The sequence below is a fragment of the Pristiophorus japonicus genome, chromosome 14, assembly GCF_044704955.1.
Source record: "Pristiophorus japonicus isolate sPriJap1 chromosome 14, sPriJap1.hap1, whole genome shotgun sequence".
Lineage (NCBI taxonomy): Eukaryota > Metazoa > Chordata > Chondrichthyes > Pristiophoridae > Pristiophorus > Pristiophorus japonicus.
Window position 1 is genome coordinate 13,562,139 of NC_091990.1, and position 27,444 is coordinate 13,589,582.

Consider the following 27,444-nt stretch of genomic DNA (forward strand, 5'->3'; position numbering starts at 1 on the left):
TCCCTCCCACTCCAAGTTCTTCTCCAACTGTGAGGAGATATCCTTAACCCTGGCACCGGGCAGGTAATCCCATTCATCTAAGTGCAGAAAATAAGCCACTTAATCATATTAAAGGTGGTCGTGAGAAAAAACAAAACATAAATTTTTTTATGAGGAAACCGTACAATTGAAAATTTCAAATATTGTAAAAAAATATCTGTGCAAATATCACTATTGACTTGGTCAATCCACAGACATTGTGCAGCCTTAATTTAACTCTGTACTTGGAAATGCAGTCAAACTGCAGATTAGAGCAAATTTTGTGGTGTAACAAGATTTCCAGTTGTTTGGATGGGCTTTGCTATGTACAGCAGTGACACTGGCGATGCTTAAGGTTATGAAATCATCGGTTGTGTTGAAGGGACAATGAGCATTTTATCAAAGCTTTAGAAACAGAACATAAAGATCATTAATTTTCAGAATAACACGATGGGGTAAAGTCATAACTCACAGTCCCAAACATTCAAGTCCCAAGGCAATAGTCAATAGTAACATACTGTGCCCCATGTCACCATGCCTCAATTTTACAGCTCAGAATAACTTTTTGTTTTCATTGCTCCACATTGGCTATGCTTCAGCTACCGAGGCCCCAAGTTCTGGAATTCCCTCCCTAAACCTCTCCGTCTCTCTCGCTTCCTTTAAGATGCTTCTTAAACCCTGAAATTTCCAATAGCAGAACGAAATGCTGAATAAGGCTGAAGGACGTTGTCCGTTCTGGACAGCAAGACAGGATTTGTTAAACTGAGTCTGGATGTTGTCCAGGTCCTGCTGTATACTGGCATTGGCTGCTTCATTATTGGAGGAGTTGTGAAAGGAGCGGAACACTGCGGAGTTAAGGCGGGGAAATGGAGCTGAGGTACAGAACAGTCATAGTCTCACTGAATAGTGGAGCGAGGGGCTGAATAGCTTCCTGAATTGGACATCTCATTGATTTTTGTACTGTAAAATACATACTTCAGAAAAAAAATACATGCTACAGGATTGGCTTCTGATTGAAAATAGGAAGAAAGCTGCGGAGAGAGGGAGAGGAGCATCCTTCACACAAAACACTGGGGAAGAAACTTGTTCGTACCTACTCCCGTGCCTCTATCATTTTTATAATATGAAAACCAGAACTGTTCACAGTACACCAAGGCTGGGCATTTGCTCACCTCAGCGGGTCTGTGGCAGGTGACGTCGGTAGCGGGTCCCGACCCCGCTGCTCCATCCCGCTCTGTGAAATGAATTTCCGTTAATAGGGCTTGTTAAGCCTGCCCAGCGCTCTTCCTGGCCAATTAGAGGAAGAGGGTCTAGTGATGTCATTTGATGATGCTTCATCAGTCGGATTCCTTAAGGGGATAATGTCCAAATTTATTTTGATATTTGAGCTGTCGATGTTCTGCAGCATTGAGGTGCTGTAAATACTGACAGTGACTGCACAAAGGCACAGGGATGCACCCAGGCTCTCGTTTCCTATGTTTATGGAGGGACACAGCATGCAGGGAGGTCCTCTTCCCTTCCCATGGGCGGAAGAGACCTCCCCAGGAGATCGACACAGCCTGGTTGTACATTGCAGAGGAGGGCACAAGCAGAGATGTGGTCAGGAGGACCTGGGTGCAGTACCACAAATGTTTCAATAATCTCAGTAGATCACGAAACGTTTGTACAAAGCCACACTCAACCTCATCCTGCTGTGCCTCTCATCACATACCCATCACTCTGCCTTCACTATGCTACACTTGCACATTCTTACTCACACCAATTTAAATTGGATCTCCACCCATCCCTCTCGATCTATATTATCACATCCCCTTTCACTAGTCACCTCTCACACTCACCCTCATCCTAGTGCAATCATACCAACTAACACACAAGGATAGACACTTGGATGTTTCATGCAATGTTCATGTAAAATTTATGTAAATATAGTGGCAAACATTGAAACCTTTATTTTCAACACGTTGCGTTCTTGGACAGATTTGTGTGCACCTTTGGAAGTGGCTTAGTGAGTTGCAATGAATGGTGAGACATAACGGTACCCCCTGCAATGGTGATGAGTGTGAAAGGAATGGATTGATCATTGTGGGGATGCTATATGGTGTTCGTGTGCAGCGGTGCCAACCTGGCGCATCATATAGCAGCCAGGGTGTACAGCATCAAGTGAAGTAAATCTGGCCATGGTGAGGCCTCCCGGGCAGCAATGTAGTCAGGTACTGATGCCCTCTGTCCTGTGCAGCATCAGTTGATTGCAAAGAAGATTGGTGTTGTTGTTGGTGCTGCTGGTGTGCCTGGTGCTGCTGGTGTTGGGGCTGATCATGGTTGGATTCTGAAGACCAAGGTGAGACAGTATAAAAGGCATCCATGATGGAGTAGACGTGTGAAGTGAAGGAGAGATGACAGAAGCATTCTGTCAATGGTGAGGAGTTCTTCCAATGAGGTGTGAGTGGTTGGAGAGTGGAAAGCCTGCAGAATGAGTGCTGGAAATGGAGTGAAAAAAAGCTTCTGCCTGAGAAAGTGAGTATCAATCAGGTTGGAGCATTTACTGTACATTTTAAGCTGTCAAGTAATCAGCTGGAGCAATGGCCACTGAACTCATGCCTCAGCTTGACAGTCGTGGTCTGCTCACAGTGGGAATCTCCTGGTCATGAAGTTAAAGACAAAAGATACATGAAAAAAGTCTGCTAAGCATCTGGCAACTGGATGCTAATCATTTTCATTTGGTCCCCTGCTGCTGCCGATCGGGTCTGCTCAACGTTGACAGACCCTCCATTGGGAAAGGCACGTGGCAGCGGGTTCCTGACCCGATGTAAAAAAAAACACTTTCCCTCCCGTCCCGCCACCGATTGCACCCGCTGACCCCCTCGAAAATTCGGGCCCAAGTCTGGTCTATCCATGCCTTTGTAACCTCTAGACTTGACTATTCCAATGCACTTCTGGCTGGCCTCCCCATCTTCCACCCTCCATAAAGTTAAATTCATCCAAAACAATGCTGCCCGTATCTTAACTCGCACCAAGTCCTGTTCACCCATCTCCCCTGTACTCATTGACCAATATTGGCTCCCGGTCCGGCAACACCTTCATTTTAAAATTCCCATATTTGTTTTACAATCCCACCATAGCCTCACCTGGCCAAGTCTGGCTCTTGCACATACCTGATTTGAATCGCTCTATCATTGGCGGCTGTGCCTGTTGTGTTTATACTCTATTTATTTGTTACAGCTCATTGGACGGGCTTTAGGACCCTGCGGGAGCTATTCACAGTTGCTGTGCTCATGTTGGTTCATGCCGGTTTGGGACTCCATTTTTGTTGTATAAAAGCACAGTTAAGTTACATTACTCCGGCTCAGTTATCAGTTATTTACGCGCACACAATATCATTTAGTGACAAGGATGACTCAAATTAACCTCCCTACCACCCCACTCCCCCGCCTTTCCTCTCCAATTACATGGCTGAGTTGGATAAAAAGTTTTTCTACATACATCATGGCGAGTGGGTTCGATGGCGACAACGTAACACCAGCTCGCCACCATGCAGTACATCCATGCTTCGGCACCGTAGGCCAACGCATCTTTAGCCAAATCGAAGACACGGAGCCGTACGCAAAATGGTAAGCACCCGAGAGAACTATTTTGGGCCAAAGAAAAGTATCTTGATGGAGAGTTACCAATTCTGTCAAAGAGGGCAATGGAACGGTGAACCAATCAAACAGTACATCATTTCATTAACTGAACTGGCCGCTATATGTAACTTTGGAGCACTCACAGAGAAAATGATCAGGGATCAAATTATTGAGAAAACAATGATCCCCGCATTCGGGAACGCTTGCTAATGGAGGATGACAAAATGTAATTGGATAAAGAAACTAATTGAACTGTCTTCAGAATTCCACAGCTCAATAGACTTTACGAAACTCGACATGCGGTGCAATTATCTACAAATACCCCTAGCAGAGGACAACAAACCGTTCACGGCATTCATGACGCATGATGGTCTGCATCAGTATCGACGCATGCCCTATGAACTATCTTCTGCACCAAGTGCATTTCAGAAGATTGTCACTACTATGCTAGCAGGCGTAGAGGGAGCCCTCAATCTGCTTGATGATATCGTCCATAGAAGAACATGACCAGCGACTTCACGCAGTTATGGCTAGACTTGCTACACATAACATTACACTTAATGCCGATAAGTGTACATTCACTGCTGGAGAAATAAATGTTCTGGGCTACAGAGTCACAGCACAAGGCGCTTGACAACATTGACGTGATCCAGCGAATGCAGGAGGCTACCAATGTCAAAGAACTTTCACCATTCCTCGGCACTTGCAACTTCTATCTGATGTTCGCCCTGCACTAGGCGCACATTGCAGAACCACTTCACAAGTTGCTGCGCAAGGACGTCCCTTGGGAATGGACAGATTCCCAGGCTGAGGCATTCATCACGCTTAAGGAGAAATCACATCCCCTCCTATCCTTGCGCACTTTGATCCGAATGCCACTACATACGTCAGGCACGGCCTTGGCTGCTATGCTCTCGCAATGGATTGACGGCCTGGAACGCCCAGTCGCCTTCGCCTCTCGCACGCTCTCGTCTGCAGAACGTAAATACTCTACAGGGGATCGCGAACCACTCGCTTGCATCTATGCATCTGAACACTGGCACATCTACCTCTATGGCAGGAAATTTACGCTCCGTACACATCACTAAGCGCTAACTACGCTACTTGCTACAAGTGGATCTGGGCACAGACCACTAAGAATCAGCCGATAGTCAGATCGCCTTGATCAGTATAACTTTGATGTACAGTACATTGCTGACAGTCGCAACCGCGTAGCTGACATGTTCAGCTGTTTGACAACTGTTTCGATTTTGGTGCTGACTTGTTCACAAATGACACATATGTCACGTCTATCATCACTCAGTCCATCAGAAACTTTGTCATAAGAACATAAGAATTAGGAACAGGAGTAGGCCATCTAGCCCCTCGAGCCTGCTCCACCATTCAACAAGATCATGGCTGATCTGGCCGTGGACTCAGCTCTATTTACCCGCCCGCTTCTCATAACCCTTAATTCCCTTATTGGTTAAAAATCTATCTATCTGTGATTTGAATACATTCAATGAGCTAGCCTCAACTGCTTCCTTGGGCAGAGAATTCCATAGATTCACAACCCTCTAGGAGAAGAAATTCCTTCTCAACTCGGTTTTAAATTGGCTCCCGCGTATTTTGAGGCTGTGCCCCCTAGTTCTAGTCTCCCCGACCAGTGGAAACAACCTCTCTGCCTCTATCTTGTCTATCCCTTTCATTATTTTAAATGTTTCTATAAGATCACCCCTCATCCTTCTGAACTCCAACGAGTAAAGACCCAGTCTACTCAATCTACCATCATAAGGTAACCCCCTCATCTCAGGTATCAGCTGAGTGAATGATCTCTGTACCCCCTCCAAAGCTAGTAAATCCTTCCTTTTTGGGATTCATGCACAAGGACCCCCAGGTCCCTCTGCACCGCAGCATGTTGTAATTTCTCCCCATTCAAATAATATTCCCTTTTACTGTTTTTGTTTCCAAGGTAGATGACCTCACATTTTCTGACATTGTATTCCATCTGCCACACCTTAGCCCATTCGCTTAACCTATCTAAATCTCTTTGCAACCTCTCTGTGTCCTCTACACAACCCGCTTTCCCACTAATCTTTGTGTCATCTGCAAATGTTGTTACACTACACTCTGTCCCCTCTTCCAGATCATCTATGTATATTGTACAGTTGTGGTCCCAGCATCGATCATTGTGGCACACCATTAACCACCGATTTCCAACCCGAAAAGGACCCATTTATCCTGACTCTCTGCTTTCTGTTAGCCAGCCAATTCTCGATCCACGCTAATACATTTCCTCTGACTCCGCGTACCTTTATCTTCTGCAGTAACTTTTGTGTGGCACCTTATCGAATGCCTTTTGGAAATCTAAATACACCACATCCATCGGTACACCTCTATCCACCATGCTCGTTATATCCTCAAAGAATTCCAGTAAATTAGTTAAACATGATTTCCCCTTCATGAATCCATGTTGCGTCTGCTTGATTGCACTATTCCTATCTAGATGTCCCGCTATTTCTTCCTTAATGATAGCTTCAAGCATTTTCCCCACTACAGATGTTAAACTAACCGGCCTATAGTTACCAGCCATTTGTCTGCCCCTTTTTTTAAACAGAGGCGTTACATTAGCTGCTTTCCAATCCGATGGTACCTCCCCAGAGTCCAGAGAATTTTGGTAAATTATAACGAATGCATCTGCTATAACTTCCGCCATCTCTTTTAATACCTGGGATGCATTTCATCAGGACCAGGGGACTTGTCTACCTTGAGTCCCATTAGCCTGTCCAGCACTACCCCCCTAGTGATAGTGATTGTCTCAAGGTCCTCCCTTCCCACATTCCTGTGACCAGCAATTTTTGGCATGGTTTTTGTGTCTTCCGCTGTGAAGACCGAAGCAAAATAATTGTTAAAGGTCTCAGCCATTTTCCACATTTCCCATTATTAAATCTCCCTTCTCATCTTCTAAGGGACCAACATTTACTTTAGTCAGTCTTTTCCATTTTATATATCGGTAAAAGCTTTTACTATCTGTTTTTATGTTTTGCGTAAGTTTACTTTCGTAATCTATCTTTCCTTTCTTTATTGCTTTCTTAGTCATTCTTTGCTGTCGTTTAAAATTTTCCCAATCTTCTAGTTTCCCACTAACCTTGGCCATCTTATACGCATTGGTTTTTAATTTGATACTCTCCTTTATTTCCTTGGTTATCCACGGCTGGTTATCCCTTCTTTTTCACTGGAATATATTTTTGTTGAGCACTCTGAAAGAGCTTCTTAAATGTCCTCCACTGTTCTTCAAATGTGCCACCATTTAGTCTGTGTTCCCAGTCTACTTTAGCCAACTCTGCCCCCATCCCACTGTAGTCCCCTTTGTTTAAGGATAGAACGCTCGTTTGAGACACTACTTCCTCACCCTCAATCTGTATTACAAATTCAATCATACTGTGATCACTCATTCTGAGAGAATCTTTTACTAGGAGATCGTTTATTTTTCCTGTCTCATTACACAGGACCAGATCTAAGATAGCTTGCTCCCTTGTAGGTTCTGTAACATACTGTTCTAAGAAACAATCCCGTATGCATTCTATGAATTCCTCCTCAAGGCTACCCCGTGCGATTTGATTTGACCAATCGATATGTAGGTTAAAATCCCCCATGATTACTGCCGTTCCTTTTTCACATGCCTCCATTATTCCCTTGATTATTGCCCACCCCACCATGAAGTTATTATTTGGAGACCTATAAACTATGCCCACCAGTGACTTTTTCCCCTTACTATCTCTAATTTCCACCCACAATGATGCAACATTTTGTTCATTAGAGCCAATATTGTCTCTCACAACTGCCCTGATATCATCCTTTATTAACAGAGCTACCCCACCTCCTTTCCCTTCTTGTCTATCTTTCCGAATTGTCAGATACCCCTGTATGTTTAATTCCCAGTCTTGGTCACCCTGCAACCACGTTTCTGTAATGGTCACCAAATCATACCCATTTGTAATGATTTGTGCCGTCAACTCAGTTACTTTATTTCGAATGCTGCATGCGTTTAGGTAGAGTGTTTTAATAGTAGTTTTTAAACCATGATTTTTAGTTTTGACCCCTCCTGCAGCCCCTTTATATTCATACATATTGTCCCTTCCTATCACCTTGTGGTTTACACTTATCCCAGTGCTACTCTGCTCTGTTGCCTCCTGCCTTTTGCATTCTTTCTTGGGGTCCTGTTCATCTGAGCTCTCACCCACTCTAACTAGCTCAGAGCCCTCTCCTGGGTTCCGAATGCTCCTCGCATTGAGGCACCGAGCTTTCAAGCTTGCCTTTTTATTACACTTTGATCCTTTAGAATTTTGCTGTACAGTGGCCCTTTTTGTTTTTTGCCTTGGGTTTCTCTGCCCACCACTTTTCCTCATCTCCTTTCTGTCTTTTGCTTCTGTCTCCATTTTGTTTCCCTCTGTCTCCCTGCATTTGTTCCAATCCCCCTGCCATATTAGTTTAACTCCTCCCCAACAGCACTAGCAAACACTCCCCCTAGGACATTGGTTCCGGTCCTGCCTAGGTGCAGACTGTCCGGTTTGTACTGCTCCCACCTCCCCCAGAACCGATTCCAATGCCCCAGGAATTTGAATCCCTCCCTGCTGCACCACTGCTCAAGCCACATATTCATCTGAGCTATCCTGCGATTCCTACTCTGACTAGCACGTGGCACTGGTAGCAATCCCGAGATTACTACTTTTGAGGTCCTACTTTTTAAATTTAGCTCCTAGCTCCTTAAATTCGTCTCGTAGGACTTCATCCCTTTTTTTACCTATATCGTTGGTACCAATGTGCACCATGACAACTGGCTGTTCACACTCCCTTTTCAGAATGTCCTGCAACCGCTCAGAGACATCCTTGACCCTTGCACCAGGGAGGCAACATACCATCCTGGAGTCTCGGTTGCGCCGCAGAAACGCCTATCTATTCCCCTTACAATTGAATCCCCTATCACTATTGCTCTCCCACTCTTTTTCCTGCCCTCCTGTGCAACAGAGCCAGCCACGGTTCCATGAACTTGGCTGCTGCTGCCCTTCCCTGATGAGTCATCCCCCTCAACAGTACTCAAAGTGACGAACTCAAAACCGAATCACAGCGTGATACTACGCTCCAGCATCTGTGTCACTTCCTCCAGACTGAGTGACCGAAGCAAATTCCGGAAGAGTGAAAAACCTTCCACAGACTTCGCGATGAATTTTCCGTTTGGAACGATGGCTGCCTAGCTCGTGGTGATGAAGCGACTTGGGGATTACTGCTCTAACAGCGCGTTCTTTCATTGGCACACGATGGACACACTGGCATTGTCCGCATGAAGCAGAGATGTCGCGATTCAGTATGGTGGCCTGGGATTGACACTCGCATCGAGGAGTTCGTCTCACACTGCGAAGCACGCAGTCTGAGCGAAAAGGCCACAAACATCCGACCAGCGCCAATGAAGCCCATTCCATGGCCACAAAGACCATGGCAACAACTTCAGTTGAATATCTTTGGTCCAGTTGAAGCAGGTCCACAGCACCAGCGTTTCCTTGTTGTAGTACATGACCTGCATTCCAAATGGCCCGAAATCGCTACAATTTCAGTGACCTCATCAACAATCGTCACTATTCTGCAGCGTATGTTCACGAAGGTCATAATCACTGACAATGGACCACAGTTTGTGTCCGACCAGTTCATGGATTTCCTCATTCATCATGCTATCGAGCATTGCCTTCAAGCGCAGGCAGCGGAAGGAGCGTGCGGCAAACCAGGTTCCCTGCCCACCCTTCCCCTCAACCACTGTCTGTCCCACCTGTGACAGAGACTGTGGTTCTCATATTGGACTGTACAGCCACCTAAGAACTCATGCTAAGAGTGGAAGCAAGTCTTCCTCGATTCCGAGGGACTGCCTATGATGGTGATGATGACTGCTCGGTACAATCCTCAAAGCAACAGAGATATTGAGCGTTTTAACCGCGTCATCAAAGAGGGTTTGAAAGCCAATCTCGCAGCAGGCCAAACATTCGACGAAGCAGTTCAAACCATTCTCCGCACATACCATTGAACAAAGCACTCGCTAACGGGGAAGACACCTGCTGCACTCATGATTGGGCGGAATCTTCGCTGGCTACTGGACAATCTCAAACCCCCAGCCAAACCTAGCGCGAAGAGACCTGCAGGATGGAACAGAGGTACTGTTCTGTTTCCCAACCAAAACCTAGAGCAAACACCGCAAGCTCCACGCCAGTCTCAGCGTATCAGAACACAACCTGGCTATCTCAAGGACTTTGTCTGTACATAGACTGGTTTTAAAAAGGGGGGGAAAATATGTTGTGTTCATATTCTATTTATTTGTTACAGCTCACTGGACAGGCATTAGGACCCTGCGGGAGCTATTCATAGTTGCTGTACTCATGCTGGTTCATGCCGGTTTGGGACTCCATTTTGGGTTGTATAAAAGCACAGTTAAGTTAAGTTGCATTACTCCTCGCTCAGTTTGTCAGTTATTTACACGTACACAACATAGCCTTCAGCTGCTGAGGCCTTAAGCTCTGGAATTCCCTCCCTAAACCTCTCCGCCTCTCTCTCTCTTTTTCCTCCTTTAAGACGCTCCTTAAAACCTACCTCTTTGATCAAGCTTTTGGTCATTTCCCCATATATCTCCATTGTGGCTCAGGTCAGATTTTGTTTGATAAAGCTCCTGTGAAGCACCTTGGGATGTTTTACTATGTTAAAGGCACTATTTCAATGTAAGTTGTTGTTTTTGCAACCAAGGTTCAATGCAAGTTTAACATTACTTTTCTTTTCAATTCTATCATAGCTGTGATAGGTTCATCAGGGTTAATGAACATTTCAATCTCTGGTACAAAAGATTTAGGACTGCATCTACCTGTATTGCATGGTCTGCAGCTTCTGAACTAAGACTCAAGTGTTCAAATATTTTCTCAAAACTTTGTAGTAAAATGGGATTGATAGATATTTGTGCTAAGGACTCTTTCTGATCCCCTTGTCAAAATACTGAAACTTTTTTCTTTGTCCTTCAATAGTCTTGCAGCCAAATATTGACGCAAGCTCACCAGTTGACTTATGAACATTGTAACATTCTGGAGGGTTCAACCAGCCCCTTGAACAGAATATGTCACGTCCATTTTTCAAAATGGCAGCCAATTACACCTGAACACTGAAGTGTGAAGCTCAGGTCACATGACAGAGACTGTCAAATGTATCCAACAATCACAACTAATTGATCTCTGGTTTCGGATTTGTCCTTATTCAAAAAGATGGTAGAACTAAAATTATGTCCATAACTGAGAGAATACATGATTTTACAAATTCATGCTCCTACTGTGGAGCTTCATGGTAAAATTTGAACTAAAATCGATCAAAGCAATACCTAGCTTGTTAGATTGGAAGGAAGGTCTTTGTAACTTGCTTGTAAAATTAACTGGCTAATCATCTGATTTTTTGTTCTGTAGTGGAACCCTAAATGTAGTATAGCTGCTTCATGATATCAGAAAGAAGTTGCTTTGACATCAGAGCATCTATTGTGACATCAAAATGAATTCAAGTCTATGGGGGCGATTTTAACCCTACTCACCCAGCAGAAATCTGGAGAATGGGTAGTTAAAATCACCTTGATTCATATCTGTCCGAAAGCCGCCATGATTGCAACATCTGCAATTTTAACCTGCTCTCCTAAGCAGGCAGCAAGGACACACACCCGGAGCCAACGGGGTCCTTCTTTACATATGCATGTTGCAGCGCAAGGACATTACAGAAATTTACGGCACAGGAGGAGGACATTTGACTCATCGTGTCTGTGCTAGCTAAAAAGATCTATCCAGCCTAATCCCACTTTCCAGCTCATGGCCCATAATCTTGTAGGATACAGCACTTCAAGTGCATAAATAAGTACTTTTTAAATGTTATGAGCATTTCTGCCTCTACCACCCTTTCAGGCAGTGAATTCCAGACCCTCAAAACCCTCTGGGTGAAAAAAGTTCTCCTTAACTCCCCTCTAATCTTTCGACCAATTACTTTAAATCTATGCCCCCTGGTTATTGACTTCTCCACTGGTGGAAATAGGTCCTTTCTATCCACTCTATCTAGGCCCCTCATAATTTTATACACCTCAAACAAATCTCCCCTCAGCCTCCTCTGTTCCAAAATAAACCCCAGCCTATCCAATCTTTCCTCATAGCTAAAATTATCCAGTCTTAAATCTCCTCTGTACCCTCTCTAATACAACCACATCGTCCCTGTAATGTGGTGACCTCAACTGTACGCAGTACTCTCGCTGTGGCCGAACTAGTGTTTTGTACAGTTCAAGCATAACCTCCCTGCTCTTATATTCTATACCTCATTGAGACCCGACTGTAATTTTAATGCAGGCCTGAGTGGGGAAGCAACCTGGAGTTAAAACTGGGGCCTATGCCTCAGCCAGATGTGTGAGGTGATGAAGTTTGAATGGAGATCCCCCAGGAAAAGGGCAAAGGTCCATAGATGAGATGATTACATAGAATGTGCAACACAGAAACAGGCCGTTCGGCCCAACTGGTCCATGCTGATGTTTCTGTTCCAAACGAGCTTTCTCCCATCCAACTTTATCTAACCCTATCAACATATTCCTTTTTCCCTCGTGTTTATCTAGCTTCCCCTTAAATGCATATATGTGTTATTTGCCTCAACTTCTCCTTGAGGTAGCAAGTTCCACATTGGATTTATTAGTGACTATCTTAAATTTATGATTTACAATGAGACAATTCAAGAAACAATGACTGGGTGCCACTAAGCTTTGGTTTCAAGACCCTACATATCGTAGGAGAAAGGCATGACTGAAGAAACTCATGAGTTCCACTGTTCCAAGGGCTTAAGAAAGAGTGAGTAAAGAGTAGGAGATGATGCCAGGAGTCTTGATTCCGACACAGCATGCAGGCAGAGAAGAGAAAGAGCATTAATTAAGTATTTTAATAGTTATCAGAGCTCAAAGAAATCAGCTAAAATGTTGTTACGATACATGTGGACATAAGTATTTCAGCCCAATATTAAAAACTCAAAAAATATGGTTAACCTTTAGCCAAAAATTGTTAAAACAATATTTAAGTGTGTGAATTGTACTATATGTAGTTATATCTTTCCTGATATTTCATTTCTTAACCCATTTGCTATACAATCATCTCTATCGATTTTATAATGGGATTAAATTGTCGAACCTTCCTCTCCTAATTTAGTTCATCTGTGATCTTGGTAACACATTTTTGAAGGGTTTTTCTTGAGAAATCAGTCCAAGTTGATGTCATCCCTACCTCTGGTTAACAGGACACCAATCAGCAGCTGTTAACATGAATTACTGGCAGAGGAGATTTTGCAGTCACATTGTTCCCATGGACCAATCAAAATACTCAGAGACCATTGTTCAAAAGCAAAGCTCGTAGAATGATCATGTATTCCTACATTACAACAGTGACTACACTTCAAAACTACTTCATTGGCTGAGCTCATGAAAGGTGTTATATAAGTACAAGTCTTTCTTTCTTTATGTGATTACTACTAACCAATAGGCTGATTATAGTTGAAGGGGCCACAAAATCATTTACCACTATTTACCATTAAATATGTTATACTACTATAAAATTGCTCAAAAGGGATTCTTCACAATTCAATAGATATATCAACTACAGAAACTGGGATACCAAAATATTACATCAATTCCTGGTATCCACCACCAAGCTCATGGTCTACAGCGATGTAGTAATACCCGCCTTGCTGTATGGATCAGAGGCATGGACGATGTACAGAAGACACCTCAAGTCACTGGAGATAGCTCACCAACGATGTCTCTGTAAGATCCTGCAAATCCCCTGGAAGGACAGGCGCACCAACATCAGTGTCCTCGTCCAGGCTAACATCCCCAGCATTGAAGCACTGACCACACTCAATCAGCTTCGCTGGGCAGGCCACATAGATCGCATGCCAGACACGAGACTCCTGAAGCAATTGCTCTATGCGGAGCTCCTTCACAGCAAACGAGCCAAAGGTGGGCAGTGGAAACGTTACAAGGACACTCTCAAAGCCTCCCTGGTAAAGTGCGACATCACCACTGACACCTGGGAGTCCCTGGCCGAAGACTGCCCTAGGTGGAGAAAGTGCATCCGGGAGGGCGTTGAGCTCTTCGAATCTCAACGCCGCAAGCGTGAAGAGGTCAGGCGCAGGCAGCGGAAGGAGCGCGCGTGAAAACCAGTCCCACCCTCCCCCTTCCCCCGACAAATGTCTGTCCCACCTGTGACAGGGTCTGTGGCTCTCACATTGGATTGTTCAGCCACCAAAGGACTCACTTTAGGAGTGGAAGCAAGTCTTCTTCGATTCCAAGGGACTGCCTATGATGATGATGATGATATAAGCGAGACAAAGAATCTACACAATGTTCATTTCAGACACAAGTAAAGAGCAGCTAGACAGTGAAGGGCTTAATGAAACATTTTCTGCCAGCAATTTACTTTGACAGCCCATCTCTTACCCTTTTTTGACAAACACAAAGATGGCCCCAAGAATCAGGATAAGCACCGCCAGGCCTCCGGCACAGATACCCAGGATCAAACCCATTGCATCAGAACGCTGTGCAGCTTCTTGGCTTCTATGACTCTCCTTGCAAGCAGCTGCTGATAGAATAAGAAAAGTGACAAAAAGTGGACAACAATGTAGAATTGGATGCTTTTAATTCACATAGTTTTACTGAAGATCAAACTGAATATCCATTGGACTGAGTTTTATTTAGGTGTCTCTATGTCTCGATGTACAGTCTGCAGCAGGGTCTATTCTGGATTAGAGAACAGGCTGAAACTCGAGTTGTTAGTGGAAAGGTTTCATCTGCTCCAAGTCCCCTATTCCAGCATTGAACTTGCAGAAGAGTGCACTGCAAGAGATTAGTATTCATTGGTTAGGCAACCAGAACTATGTAAATTACAAAATCTATGCATTAATGGGCAAATAAGCATGAAAAAAAACAAGCATCTTAAAAACTCTTACCTTTTTCTGATCTATTACTTGAAGTCATCATTCAATAGTAATTCAATACAACAAATCTTTAAATGTATTTGAGAAATAAGCTTGGCAATCCTGCTCAGACTGCCAGAAATGTGGCAAGGCAAGACTTGCACTTGCCAGACTGCTCTGGTGCTGACCTTGACCCAAATCCTGTGATCATTGGCATAAAAGGTGCGGGTGGGACCAATGTTCCTATTAAGTCTGGCGGTCCCGTGCAGGCCGCTCACTGACTTTTAAATGGAAAAAGCCGCGCACGCGCGATAATTTGAATTGGCCGCACAGCCATTAAAGGAATCACGCACCCAAAAAGATTAGCAGGAACATTGGGTGGGGCATCTATATTATTTACAGTACTTCTGAGCATTTGCAGTAAATATTATCTATTTTCTGCAGCATGATTTTACTACACAAGGATGGCCAACAATACCTTCCTCCTATTTTGACTTGTGCAACTGAACTTTTACCATCTGTACGCTGGTTTTAGAATCAGCATCTTGGAGGCTGAACGCCAGACTAAAGCTGAGCCTAAAACTTTTTCCCCAAACATTCATAAGAACATAAGAAATAGGAGCATGGGTAGGCCATATGACCCTTCGAGCTTGTTCCATCATTCAATAAGATGGTGGCTGATCGTCCACCTCAACTCCACTTTTCTGCCCTATCCCCATCTCTGCTATATTGGTGCTTTATGAATTATTAACAGGAAGCTAGATTTTCTCCTTAGAATGTCTCCAATGCAGAAAAGGCAAAGCTAAAATATGAATGCAATTACCATTTTAACTGTGGATACAAGAGCAAGTCAAAGGCTAGGTATTCTGTGGCGACAGACTCACTTCCTGACTCCCCTCAGCCTTTCCACCATCTACAAGGAACAAGTCAGGAGTGTGATGGAATACTCTCCACTCGCCGGGAAGAGTGCCGCTCCAACAACACTCAAGAAGCTCAACACCATCCAGGACAAAGCAGCCCGCTTGATTGGTACCCCCATCTACCACCTTAAACATTCACTCCTTCCACCACCGGCGTAAGAGCAGCAGCCGGATGGGAACACCATCACCTCCAAGCTCCCCTCCAAGTCATACACCATCCTGATTTGGAAATATATCGCCATTCCTTTATCTTTGTTAGGTCAAAATCCTGGAACTCCTACTGGTACCGTGGGAGTACCTATACCAGACAGACTGCAGCAGTTCAAGAAGACGGCACACCACCACCTTCTCAAGGGCAATTCAGATGAGCAATAAATGCTGGCCTTGCCAGCGATGCCCATATCCCAAGAATGAATTTTTAAAAATGCAACACATACAGACAGTGACTCAGACTTATCCCTCCTCCTTTCCACCCATTTTGTATTCGCGGTCCGCACTCTGCCACCAGCCTTTCCCCTCCAGCTGGGAAAGTGCTCCAATCCAAGGCACGGATCTTTCCACATCAGTATACCCTGGTGCCATACGACAACCAATAAGGCAGTATTTTTATGCGTAATCATTCACTCGTCAATTTTAACGAGAAAGAAAACAAGGGCTAAAAAAAAATCAAAGGAATGCAGCCCTAACCCCAGGCCAAGCAATTGTAAAATGTAATATAGATGCCTACAGCAAAGAGACTTTCGGAAATAAGCACGTAGCTTGAAGGGTACACACAACATTTTAATCATCTGGGAATGTGGAGAAATGATTACATTTTTCCCTTCTAGGCTACCCATTTTTAAATGGTATCTTATTAAAATGGCAGAACCATTCAAAGAGGAAGCATTGGCAAATAAACCAGCGGAAACTTCATGCTTTTCTTGCTAATTTAATACATGGATTTATTCTGTGAAAAATCAGAGCCACTAATGAGTTTGTTTGACATGTTAGTATTTTATTCTTTGCGGCGGGGGGGAGAGAAGAGAAGAGCAAAAAAAAAGTTAGCAGGAAGCTTAAATGCTCCGGATTAAATTTTTGTGTAATATGGCTCATTATTTAATTGACATGTTTCTACATCAGTGTTTAGTGCCCAAAAGGAAAGCTGTTTCTATATGAAGATAATTTCACTTTAATACCTTAAAACAATTAAATGCTAATGCAACATTCAGCAACACACAGAGACACATGTAAATAGCAAAACATCGGAACACGAGCGAGCAATGACCATTGACAAATGACCTTACCTTTTTTGGCAATTAGTACGCAGTTCGTCTTTGTTTCCTGCATGTAATATATTAAAAACAAAGTTCTTGGTATATAAACTTCATTTTAGATTTGTCACTATAACTATGAATGCAAAATATGCTCATTGGCAGTCTAATATTTCTGTGTGAGTTGCACTGAGACACAGCCAAAAACTTATAGCTTAAGGTTCTAGCAAATGATTATATTCCAGTGAATAGAATATAAAGTAAATCTTTTTTCCCCCACACAGAACAACCTTAATCTTCAAATGCTACTAAACAAACAATGTGAACATATTTCAAAACATTAATCTCTTCAATTTTTCCTGTGGCCATACACTGTAATGTCAAACTCTACTTTGAAGCCAACAAGGTACAGCTATTTAATGCATGTTTTCAAAAAACTACACATCACAATTTCTTACTGCACCTCTATCACAGTTTAGAGTTGTTAGTTACTGTTACTTTCATGGGGGTTCTACTCTATTTTTTTTAAGTTCCCTGCTCCTCTCCAGTTGTATTTGACTCCTTCCATTACAACAGTGACTACACTACATTGGCTGTCAAGCACTTTGGGACATCCTGACATTGTAAAAAGCACTTTATGTTCTTCATCCATGAGCCTAGACACCAAACTGGTTCATTCATGTTTTTTCGGAAAGAAAATTTGTTGTCCTTATCCTGTCTGGCTTATATGTGACTCCAGTCCCACACCAATGCAGTTGACTCTTAACTGCCTTCTGAACAGGTCTCACAAGTTAGCCTTCCATCAGACCGCCAATTTGTAGCAGTTCAAAAAAACAAAGGCCCAGCAGTACTTCTCAGAGAAATGAGGAATGGGCAATAAACACCAACATTGCCAGCGATGCCCACATCCCAAAAATGAATTAAAAAACGCAGTGTAAAGCTCTTTGGGACGTCCTGAGGTTGTGAAAAGTGCTATATAAATCCTTTCTTTCATTTCCTGAGGTTAGGTTCCATGTGTATCAGCTTTACTTTGGTACCTCACATCAGTGGCTATTCTTTATCCATGAGCCTAGTTACCAAACTGTCAGCAGTTACAGTGTCAGCAGGTTTTTTCCACCAGTCAGGTGCATCACAGTCAAGCTTGATGAAGCTATCACCTGTTGTCTTCAGACACATGCATGCATTCCAGCAGGGAGTCACTAGATAAGTGATCAGGAGTGGAAAACTTGGCTGCTTTTTTGCTGTTTGGTCCAAGGGGTTAAGGTCAATTCTATTGCTCCAACACACATCTTGTTTGAAATCAGCACAGACCAGGGATCAAACTTGTAAATCATGTTGAACCTTTAGCTCAGTGCACAAGAATTCTGACTGTGAATTTAATGGCTCCTTTCATAAAGCCCAAATGGAAGGGATTGTGACTATTCACATATTTTGAGACAGTCCTGAAGCAGTTTCAATAGACTTGCCCTTCTAGGAGTGTCTTTTATAGCTCTTCCAGCTGCAACAGGACTCCCTCCCCAATGGCCTGGTGTATTAAGGTATAGTCTGTGTCATGTATGTAACCTTCATGTAACAACACTGCAATACTGTATATACTTGAGAAATGCACACATTGACCACAGGAGTGAACTTGTGGGAGACACTCCTCACCTGCTCATCCAGGTATATAAAGGGAGGTCCCACGCAGGGTCATCACTTCTTGGACCTGTGAATAAAGGTGCAGGTCACAGAGTGACCTTGTCCATAGAATGTGCCTCGTGTGGATTTGTGGTATTGTGTAAGGGCTTTACAGTGGCGACGAGAAACGGGAATCAACGACCCACGAGAATGGCCACCGGTAGTACAGAGGAACGGTACTGTGTTGGTGAGGACTGGGACGATTTAATTGAGAGGCTTCAGCAAAGCTTTGTCACGAAGGACTGGCTGGGAGATGCAGCGGCCGACAAGCGAAGGGCTCATCTACTGACCAACTGTGGATCTAAGACTTACGCGCTCATGAAAGACCTGCTAGCACCCGAGAAGCCGGCGGACAAAACCTTTGAAGAGCTCAGCAAGCTAATCAGTGAGCACCTCACACCGGCGAACAGCATACACATGGCCCGTCACAGATTTTATACCCACCGACGTCGGAAAGGACAGAGCATACCGGACTTCGTTGCGGAGATCCGGCGCTTGGCCAGCCTCTGTAAGTTCACAGACGCCTGCAGGGGGGAGATACTAAGGGATTTCTTTATTGAGGGCATCAGTCATGCCGGGATTTTCAGAAAGTTAATCGAGACCAAGGACTTGACCTTGGAAGCGGCGGTGTTGCTGGCTCAGACTTCTCTGGCAGGGGGGGAGGAAACCAAGAGAATATACGCGCGCAATCCTGACTCCAACGTGGCGATGGATCAGGGGATCAATATCATAAACGTGACTCGGAGCCCAGTAGGCAGGCAAGGGAAATTCGACACACCCCAGGCAGCAATAGACCCCAGAACAGGTTTTCAACACAGACAATGGCAGGCTGAACGGACATTTACGCCATCCCAGTGGATAATGCGTTCTGGGATGGGGCCATTGACACCCACTAACAGGGTGCTCAAGAGCAGTCAAAGGAACAATCAGCGAGAATGCCTAACAGTTCTTTTGTTCACAACAATGGGAATCTCAGTTCATGCTGGAGGTGTGGGGGCAGACATGTTTCTAGGATTTGCAGGTTTCAACAGTTCGCCTGCAGAAATTGTAACCTCACTGGCCATTTAGCCAGGAAGCCTGCGACCAGGCTAATTTACAAGGCGGATGGACCAGAAGAGGGGTCTGCGAGGCAGGATGACGCATGGGGAAAATCAATGGACGCTGAAGTTCAGCGGGTTCATGTGGCAAACATTCACAGCTCATATACCAAAACGTCACCTATGATGATGAAAGTCCTATTAAACGGCATCCCGGTACGCATGGAGCTGGACTTGGGGGCCAGCCAGTCACTCATGAGCGTTCAACAATTCGAAAAGCTATGGCCACTCAAAGCCAGCAGACCCAAACTAGAATGCATTGAGGCTCAATTACGGACGTACACCAAAGAAATCATTCCAGTGCTAGGCAGTGCAACGTTAGCTGTCACACACAATGGATCAGCGAACCGGCTGCCGCTCTGGATTGTCCTGGGCAATGGTCCCGCACTGTTGGGGAGGAGCTGGTTAGCTGAGATGAACTGGAAATGGGGGGATGTGCACACAGTGTCATCTGTGGAGCGAAGTTCATGCTCACAGTCCTACAGCACTTTGAGTCGCGATTCCAACCTGGCGTCGGGACTTTCAAAGGTACCAAAGTAGTGATTCGCATCACCCCGGACGCCAGACCAGTGCACCACAAAGCCAGAGCTGTGCCATATGTGATGCGGGAGAAAATTGAAAGCGAATTGGACCGTTTGCTGAGAGAGGGCATCATCTCGCCCGTTGAATTCGGCGACTGGGCGAGACCCATTGTTCCCGTCCTAAAAGCGGATGGCTCGGTCAGGATCTGTGGCGACTGAAAGGCCACTATCAACCGGGTGTCCCTACAAGACCAATATCCGCTTCCGAGAGCGGAGGATCTTTTTGCCACGCTGGCAGGTGGCAAGCTGTTCACCAAGTTGGACCTCACTTCAGCCTACATGACCCAAGAACTGGCCGACGAATCCAAACTACTGACCACAATCACCACGCACAAGGGACTGCTTGTTTACAACAGGTGCCCGTTTGGCATTCGATCCGCGGCCGCGATCTTTCAAAGAAACATGGAAAGCCTGCTCAAATCCATTCCTGGAACGATCGTATTCCAGTACGATATCCTCATCACGGGTCAGGACACCGAGCTACACCTCCACAACCTGGAAGAGGTGCTAAGCCGACTGGACCGGGTAGGCCTGCGACTCAAGAAACCTAAGTGTGTGTTTTTGGCTCCCGAAGTCGAGTTTCTGGGCAGGAGGGTTGTTGCAGACGGGATTCAGCCTACCAAATCCAAAACAGAGCCGATTCGACAAGCGCCCAGGCCCTGCAACACATCGGAGTTGCGTTCATTTCTGGGACTCTTGAACTATTTCGGGAACTTTCTGCCGAACTTAAGCACATTGCTGGAGCCGCTACACGTGCTCCTGCATAAGGGTTGCGATTGGTTTTGGGGGGACTGTCAAGAACCGGCTTTCAATCGGGCGCGTAACCTACTCTGGTCAAATAAGTTGTTGACCCTGTACAACCCCTGTAAGAAAGTGGTTCTGACATGTGATGCATCGTCCTATGGGGTTGGGTGCGTGTTGCAGCAGTACAATGCTGAGGGGCAACTCCAACCTGTGGCTTATGGCTCCAGGTTGTTCTCTCAAGCAGAATGTGGATATGGGATGGTTGAGAAGGAAGCACTCGCATGTGTCTATGGGGTGAAAAAGATGCACCAGTACCTTTTTGGCAGGAGGTTCGAATTAGAAACGGACCACAGGCCGTTAACATTCTTGTTGTCAGACAGCAATGCGTCAGCTCACATACAGCGATGGGCTCTCTCGCTGGCTGCGTATGACTACACCATCCGGCACCAGCCGGGCACTGAAAATTGCGCTGACGCACTCAGCAGGCTTCCACTGGCCACCACTGAGGGGGCAGCGGAGCAAAGCGCTGAGATGGTCATGGCCGTTGATGCCTTTGACAGCACGGGCACCCCATCACAGCCCGCCAGATCAAAATCTGGATCAACAGAGATCCCCTCCTATCTTTGATTAAGAAATGTGTCCTGACTGGGCATTGAGTGCCCGCACATGGAGCATGCCCTGAGGAGGTCAGACCGTTTCACAGACGGATGGATGAGCTCTCCATCTAAGCTGACTGCCTACTATGGGGCAGCCGGGTAGTCATGCCCCAGCGGGGCAGGGAAGCTTTCATCAGGGAACTCCACAGCGTGCACCCAGGCATCGTGCTGATGAAGGCCATTGCCCAGTCACACGTTTGGTGGCCGGGAATTGATTCAGACCTGGAACACTGTGTTCGCAGGTGCACGACCTGTGCTCAGCTGGGAAATGCCCCCAGGGAGGCCCCGCTCAGCCCGTGGCCCTGGCCCACCAGGCCATGGTCACGCATTCACGTATATTACGCGGGTCCGTTCATGGGGAAAATGTTTCTCATCGTGGTTGATGCGTACTCGAAATGGATCGAATGCATCATTTTGAATTCGTGCACGACATCCACCACTGTGGAGAGTCTCCGCGACCCACGGTTTGCCGGACACCCTTGTTAGCGATAATGGCCTATGTTTCACTAGCTACGAATTCCGGGAGTTCATGTCGGGTAATGCCATCAACCATGTCAGGACAGCACCGTTCAAGCCGGCCTCCAATGGCTGGGCGGAACGTGCAGTCCAAATCATAAAACAAGGCATGCTCAGGATTCAAGGTCCCTCCCTTCAATGCTGCCTATCGCGCCTCCTGCTGGCCTATAGGTCCCGACCGCACTCGCTCACGGGGGTCCCGCCCGCGGAGCTCCTTATAAAACGTACACTCAAAACTCGGCTGTCCCTCATTCATCCTGTCTTGTCCGACATTGTTGAAGGCAAGCGCCAGTCCCAAAATGAGTACCATGACCGTAATTCAAGGGGGAGATGTATAGAAATTGGTGACCCCGTATTTGTTCTCAATCACGCTTTGGGGCCCAAATGGCTTGAAAGGTACTGTAATGGACAAAGAGGGGAATAGAGCCATCGTGGTTAAACTTAACAATGAGCAGATATGCCGCAAGCATCTGGACCAAGTAAAAAAAAAGGTTCAGCATGGACTCTGAGGAACCTGAGGAAGATCATGAGATGGTATTCACACCACCGCCAGCGAACGAGCAACAAGAACATTCAGCAGCATGCACAGTCCCTGCGGTCAGCCCGGAATCACCACAGGGGACAGACATGCAGGCAAGGCTCAACAGCCAGAGCCCCAGCTGCGGCGCTCCACGAGGGAGTGCAGACCACCCGAAAGACTTAACCTGTGATCCCAATAAGACGTTGGGGGGGGAGGTGATGTCATGTATGTAACCTTCATGTAACAACACTGCAATACTGTACATACTTGAGAAATGCACACATTGACCACAGGGTGGTGAACTTGTGGGAGACTCTCCTCACCTGGTCATCCAGGTATATAAAGGGAGGTCCCACGCAGGGTCATCACTTCTTGGTCCTGTGAATAAAGGTGCAGGTCACATAGTGACCTTGTCCATAGAATGTGACTCGTGTGGATTTGTGGTATTGTGTAAGGACTTTACAATCTGGTTTAGAACTAAGGCACTACAATCAGTTTCGAAACACTAAAGAAGGAATATAATCAGCTAACATTCCTGCCTTGGTCACGGTCCAGTGACTCCTGTTGGAAGCTTCACATACATGGGCGTCAGATCAGAATAGTTAGGAAAAAATTCATGGCCCTTCCAATGAACTCCTGCCTCAACTCCGGTGAAAGCATGGCTGCATAGCTACCAGTTAGGTCGGAACCCGGATACATTGGCTCTCAGTTTTGCACGAGTTTCCAAGGTGCCTTGCAAGAGGGTAGAGCCTCCGCCAGCCCCAAACAAAACCAGGAGCTTTGGAGGGAATGTGGCTGGGGACAGGGACTCTCAAGCCTGGTGGTCCCACATTCCCAGTCTGCGATCAGGTCAATGAAGCATTGGTGGCCATTACACCGAGTGGAGGCAGGTAAATCAACCACGTCACTGGCAGTTGTGGGCAACACCTGACATCCAACTGCATGTAATTAGCTGTTCAGTCTGTCCCATCGACTTGTAATAGGTTGTCCGCTCTGCCCAATTGCATGTAATAGATATTTACATTGTCCCATCTGCATGTAATAGATATTTACATGGCCCCATCTGCATGTAAAAGAGATTTGCTGTCCCATCTGCATGTAATAGAGAGTTGCATTGTCCCATCTGCATGTAATAGAGAGTTACACTGTCCCATCTGCATGTAATAGAGTGTTACACTGTCCCATCTGCATGTAATAGAGTTACATTGTCCCATCTGCATGTAATAGAGAGTTACATTGTCCCATCTGCATGTAATAGAGAGTTACATTGTCCCATCTGCATGTAATAGAGAGTTACACTGTCCCTTCTGCATGTAATAGATATTTACACTGTCCCATCTGCATGTTATAGATATTTACATGGCTCCATCTGCATGTAATAGAGATTTACACTGCCCTGTTTGAGGCTATAAAATAGAAAATCAACATTGCTTGAAGCAAGTTTCTTGTTAATTTGATGTGGACATCAGAATTCAGCCCACGCATCAGGACACAATTTAATACCACATAGCTCAAACATTGACTCGTGGCAGGCTCCAGTATCCCTTGGGAACTAGATTTGATTTTGTTTTCCTAACACAAATGGACTGCGATCTCAAAGAATCTGAAATCACAAACAGGGCATAACTAGAGCGGCTAAGCTGGAATTGTTGCTATCATAGAGATGGCTATTAATAAGTCAGGACCAGTGAGGTGTGATAACACCAATTTCTCCCAACATACTGAGTCCTCACTGTGCCGCTAACCAACACTGGATGTTATGCTCATTCAGCATTATATCTGTATTTTCTCTCTTATTGCTTTTTACCACAGTTCCCTGGTGAGAAACTGAAGACTGAAGATATTCAGAAGAGAAAATGCTGGAAATACTCAACAGGTCAGGCACCGCTCCAAAAATAAGGGAGGGCAATTTTCAAAATGTTGGCCCCTCCGCGCCGACTGAGCGGTAAGTCCTTACTGACCCATGGCCACCTCTTTGAGGCGGTCACAGCTCTTATAGAAAGGGCCAATTTCGGCTCCATTCAGTTTTACTGACATACATATATTTGTTATGACCTGTAATCTACATAGCTGGCTGGGGGGTATGGAGTGATTCATTGCATGAAGGTACTGGTTAATAGATTTGTATGTATACGATAGCAGGGTGGCACAAACAGATTAAGTTTACAATTTACACGCCAACGTAAAGTTGGGCTGGGTTATGCATGTGGAATCTTTAGCACTTGGAGACCAGTCCCAGACGTGGTGCAACATTGCTCCAGTTCGAGTCACGTGGCACACATACAAGCGAATTGCAACATCCAGAAATTTACTGTTCACTTTAGTTATCTCCCAATCTTTTGATCAGATATTTTTACTATATTTTATATACATCCAGACAGATTTTCGTCTTCTTTCACTTGGGGACAGAAGATCAACTGGACGAAGGGCATGGAGGCTTGCATGGTCATGATAGAGCCTGATTTTCCATCCATCAATTTAAAGAAAGAGAAAATCGGTGGCCTCTGTTACAAGGTTGTAATCCTCCTCGCTCTATTCTCCTTCTCTGCCTAGGAATTGTCTATGTACAAGTGTAAATAGAGGAAAAGATGCCCCTTCTTTCCTTAAAAATGTTGCCCCCGCCCCAATCTTCTCTCCTTGCTGGCATACGGTGTCATGAGGTGTCAGAAGCTCTGTGGCACTTTGCTCAATTGGCCGTTTTTCATGCATGAGCCTAGACATTGAGTTCAGGTTATTGTATCATGGTGGTGGGGGGTAGTAACCACTGCTGAACCTAATCTTGTCCACACCAAACATCCATGAATACTAACTTTCCACGAGACATTGGGTTGTGAGCAGGAACAGAACGTTGGCTGTTTTTTTCCCACCTTCCATAGCATCGAGGCCAATTTTAGCATCCCATTGCTGCACTGGTTGAGATCAGCTATTTCAGCAGGGATCAGGGACTGAGCCTGGGACCTTCTTGATCTGTGTGGCTCAGTTCTACAACTGAGAGTTTGGGTAACAGTGATAAAATAGTGATGGAGTAGTTGAGGTGAATAGCATAGCTGCTTTTAAGGGGAAATTAGATAAGTACATGAGAGAGAAAGGAATAGCGGTTATGCTGATAGGGTTAGATCAGAGGTTCCTGAACTTTACTGATTGCATTCCCCCTTCCAGACCTACCAGCTTAAGTGTATCCCTACCAGCATGCAGGTTTAATATTTTAACCCCTTTAATGCCCAAGCATTGTACAAAATGTACAAATTATAATACAAATATACAACTTAGTGCGCAGTGATTGGAGGTGAGGGCTCTGTAAGTCATTGTCTGTGTATCTATGTTCTCATTAGTACATCTATATACATTAAATTAACGACTTTATAGAACAAGATCTCAAGAGTTTTAAAGCTTTGTCTGAATAGCCTATTATAAAAATGCAATAAATAAATCAAATAATTAATAAATAAAATCCACTATTAGACAATTTCTTCTGTGTATCCCCCAGAGATGTGGGGAATGCGAACCAGTTTGGGAACACCTATGTTAGATGAAGTACGAAGAGAGGAGGCTCTTGTGAAGCATAAACACTAACATGGACAGTTGGGCCGATGGCCAGTTTCTGTGCTGTAAATTCTATGTAATGTATGTAAATACACCATCTTTGTTCTCGTGGTTTATGGCATCACCTGAACCCCTGGATGCATTACTGTCATGTTACCCACTCCCCCAGCTCTGTAATGTCCTTTATTAATCACATATAATTATGAATAAGAACATGGTTTGGACAAGAAGCAGTGCTTATACAGAAGGTCCCAGAAAGATGACTGCGATGGTTTGGGCACGTTTCAAGAATGGAAACAGCTGGAATATCTTTCATGACCCTGAACACAGAGGTACATGGAACAAGGAAGACCAAGGAAGCACTGGACAGACAATGTTAAAAGTGACCTGTAATAGAAAGGGATACAAATCCAGGCTAGTTCAGAACTGACAACAGTGAAGTGAATTCATGTCGCTGCTGAGCTGACAAACGGGAATTTAGTAGTTAATTGTAATCACTGTATACTAACCCCTTTGAAGTTGCTCATAGCCTGAATGTAGATTCTGTAGCTCTTCTTAGGTTCCAGTGGTGCATTCCAGTAGCCATTGTAGGTGTTATTGTCTCCAACAGTGAAAGGCATAGGCGCTGGGAGGCTGCTGGGCGGGAGCTCTGCGCTGTAGTAGTGTGGTGAGCCTTCACTTGCAGCGTCCTCGTGTGTAACGGGGAAAGGAAAGCACTCCTGCGTTTTGGCTTCTCGCTTCACTTTATGTAGCTTGTCCTCTTCCACAACAACCTGGTAAACACTTTAAACACCAAGAACAATTGAAATTAACAATTAATTATCTTGTACGCAGCAGTTCAATTTGAAACAATTAGAATAAAAAATGCTACAACTTCATTTTATAAGATGATATGTGGAGAGACCGGAGAAACTGGCATTATTCTCCTTAGTGTCAGCTGTAGCTCACTTGGTAGCACTCTCCCCTTTGAGTCAGAAGGTTGTAGGTTCAAGTCTCACTCCAGAAATTTGAACACAAAATCTAGGCTGGCACTCCAGTGCAGTACTGAGGGAATGCTGCACTGTTGGATGTGCTGTCTTTCAGATGAGACGTTAAACCGAGCTCCCGTCTGCCCTCTCAGGTGGACGTAAAAGATTCCATGGCACTATTTCGAAGAACAGCAGGGGAATTCTCTCCAGTATCCTGGCCAATATTTACCCCTCAATCAACATCACTAAAAAACAGGTTATCTGTTAGTTACCACATTGCTACTTGTGGGAGCTTGCTGTGCGCAAATTTGCTGCCGCGGTTTCTACATTACGACAGTGAATACTCTTCAAAAG

General features: G+C 45.0%; 1 protein-coding gene across 14 annotated transcripts in view; it reads right to left on the bottom strand.

Annotated features, from left to right (window-relative positions):
* ptprub (protein tyrosine phosphatase receptor type Ub) overlaps window positions 1-27,444 on the bottom strand; it is a 1,307,170-nt gene that overhangs the window by 151,736 nt on the left and 1,127,990 nt on the right. For 9 of the 14 annotated variants that reach the window (XM_070898914.1, XM_070898920.1, XM_070898918.1 and 6 more), the window contains 3 exons: window positions 26,632-26,905; window positions 16,822-16,858; window positions 14,143-14,284 (listed from right to left, as the gene is read on the bottom strand). In XM_070898914.1, the coding sequence (XP_070755015.1) occupies window positions 14,143-14,284; window positions 16,822-16,858; window positions 26,632-26,905 (453 nt within the window). The remainder of the gene's footprint in view (window positions 1-14,142; window positions 14,285-16,821; window positions 16,859-26,631; window positions 26,906-27,444) is intronic. The other 5 variants (XM_070898921.1, XM_070898913.1, XM_070898919.1 and 2 more) reach the window with 1 other exon arrangement.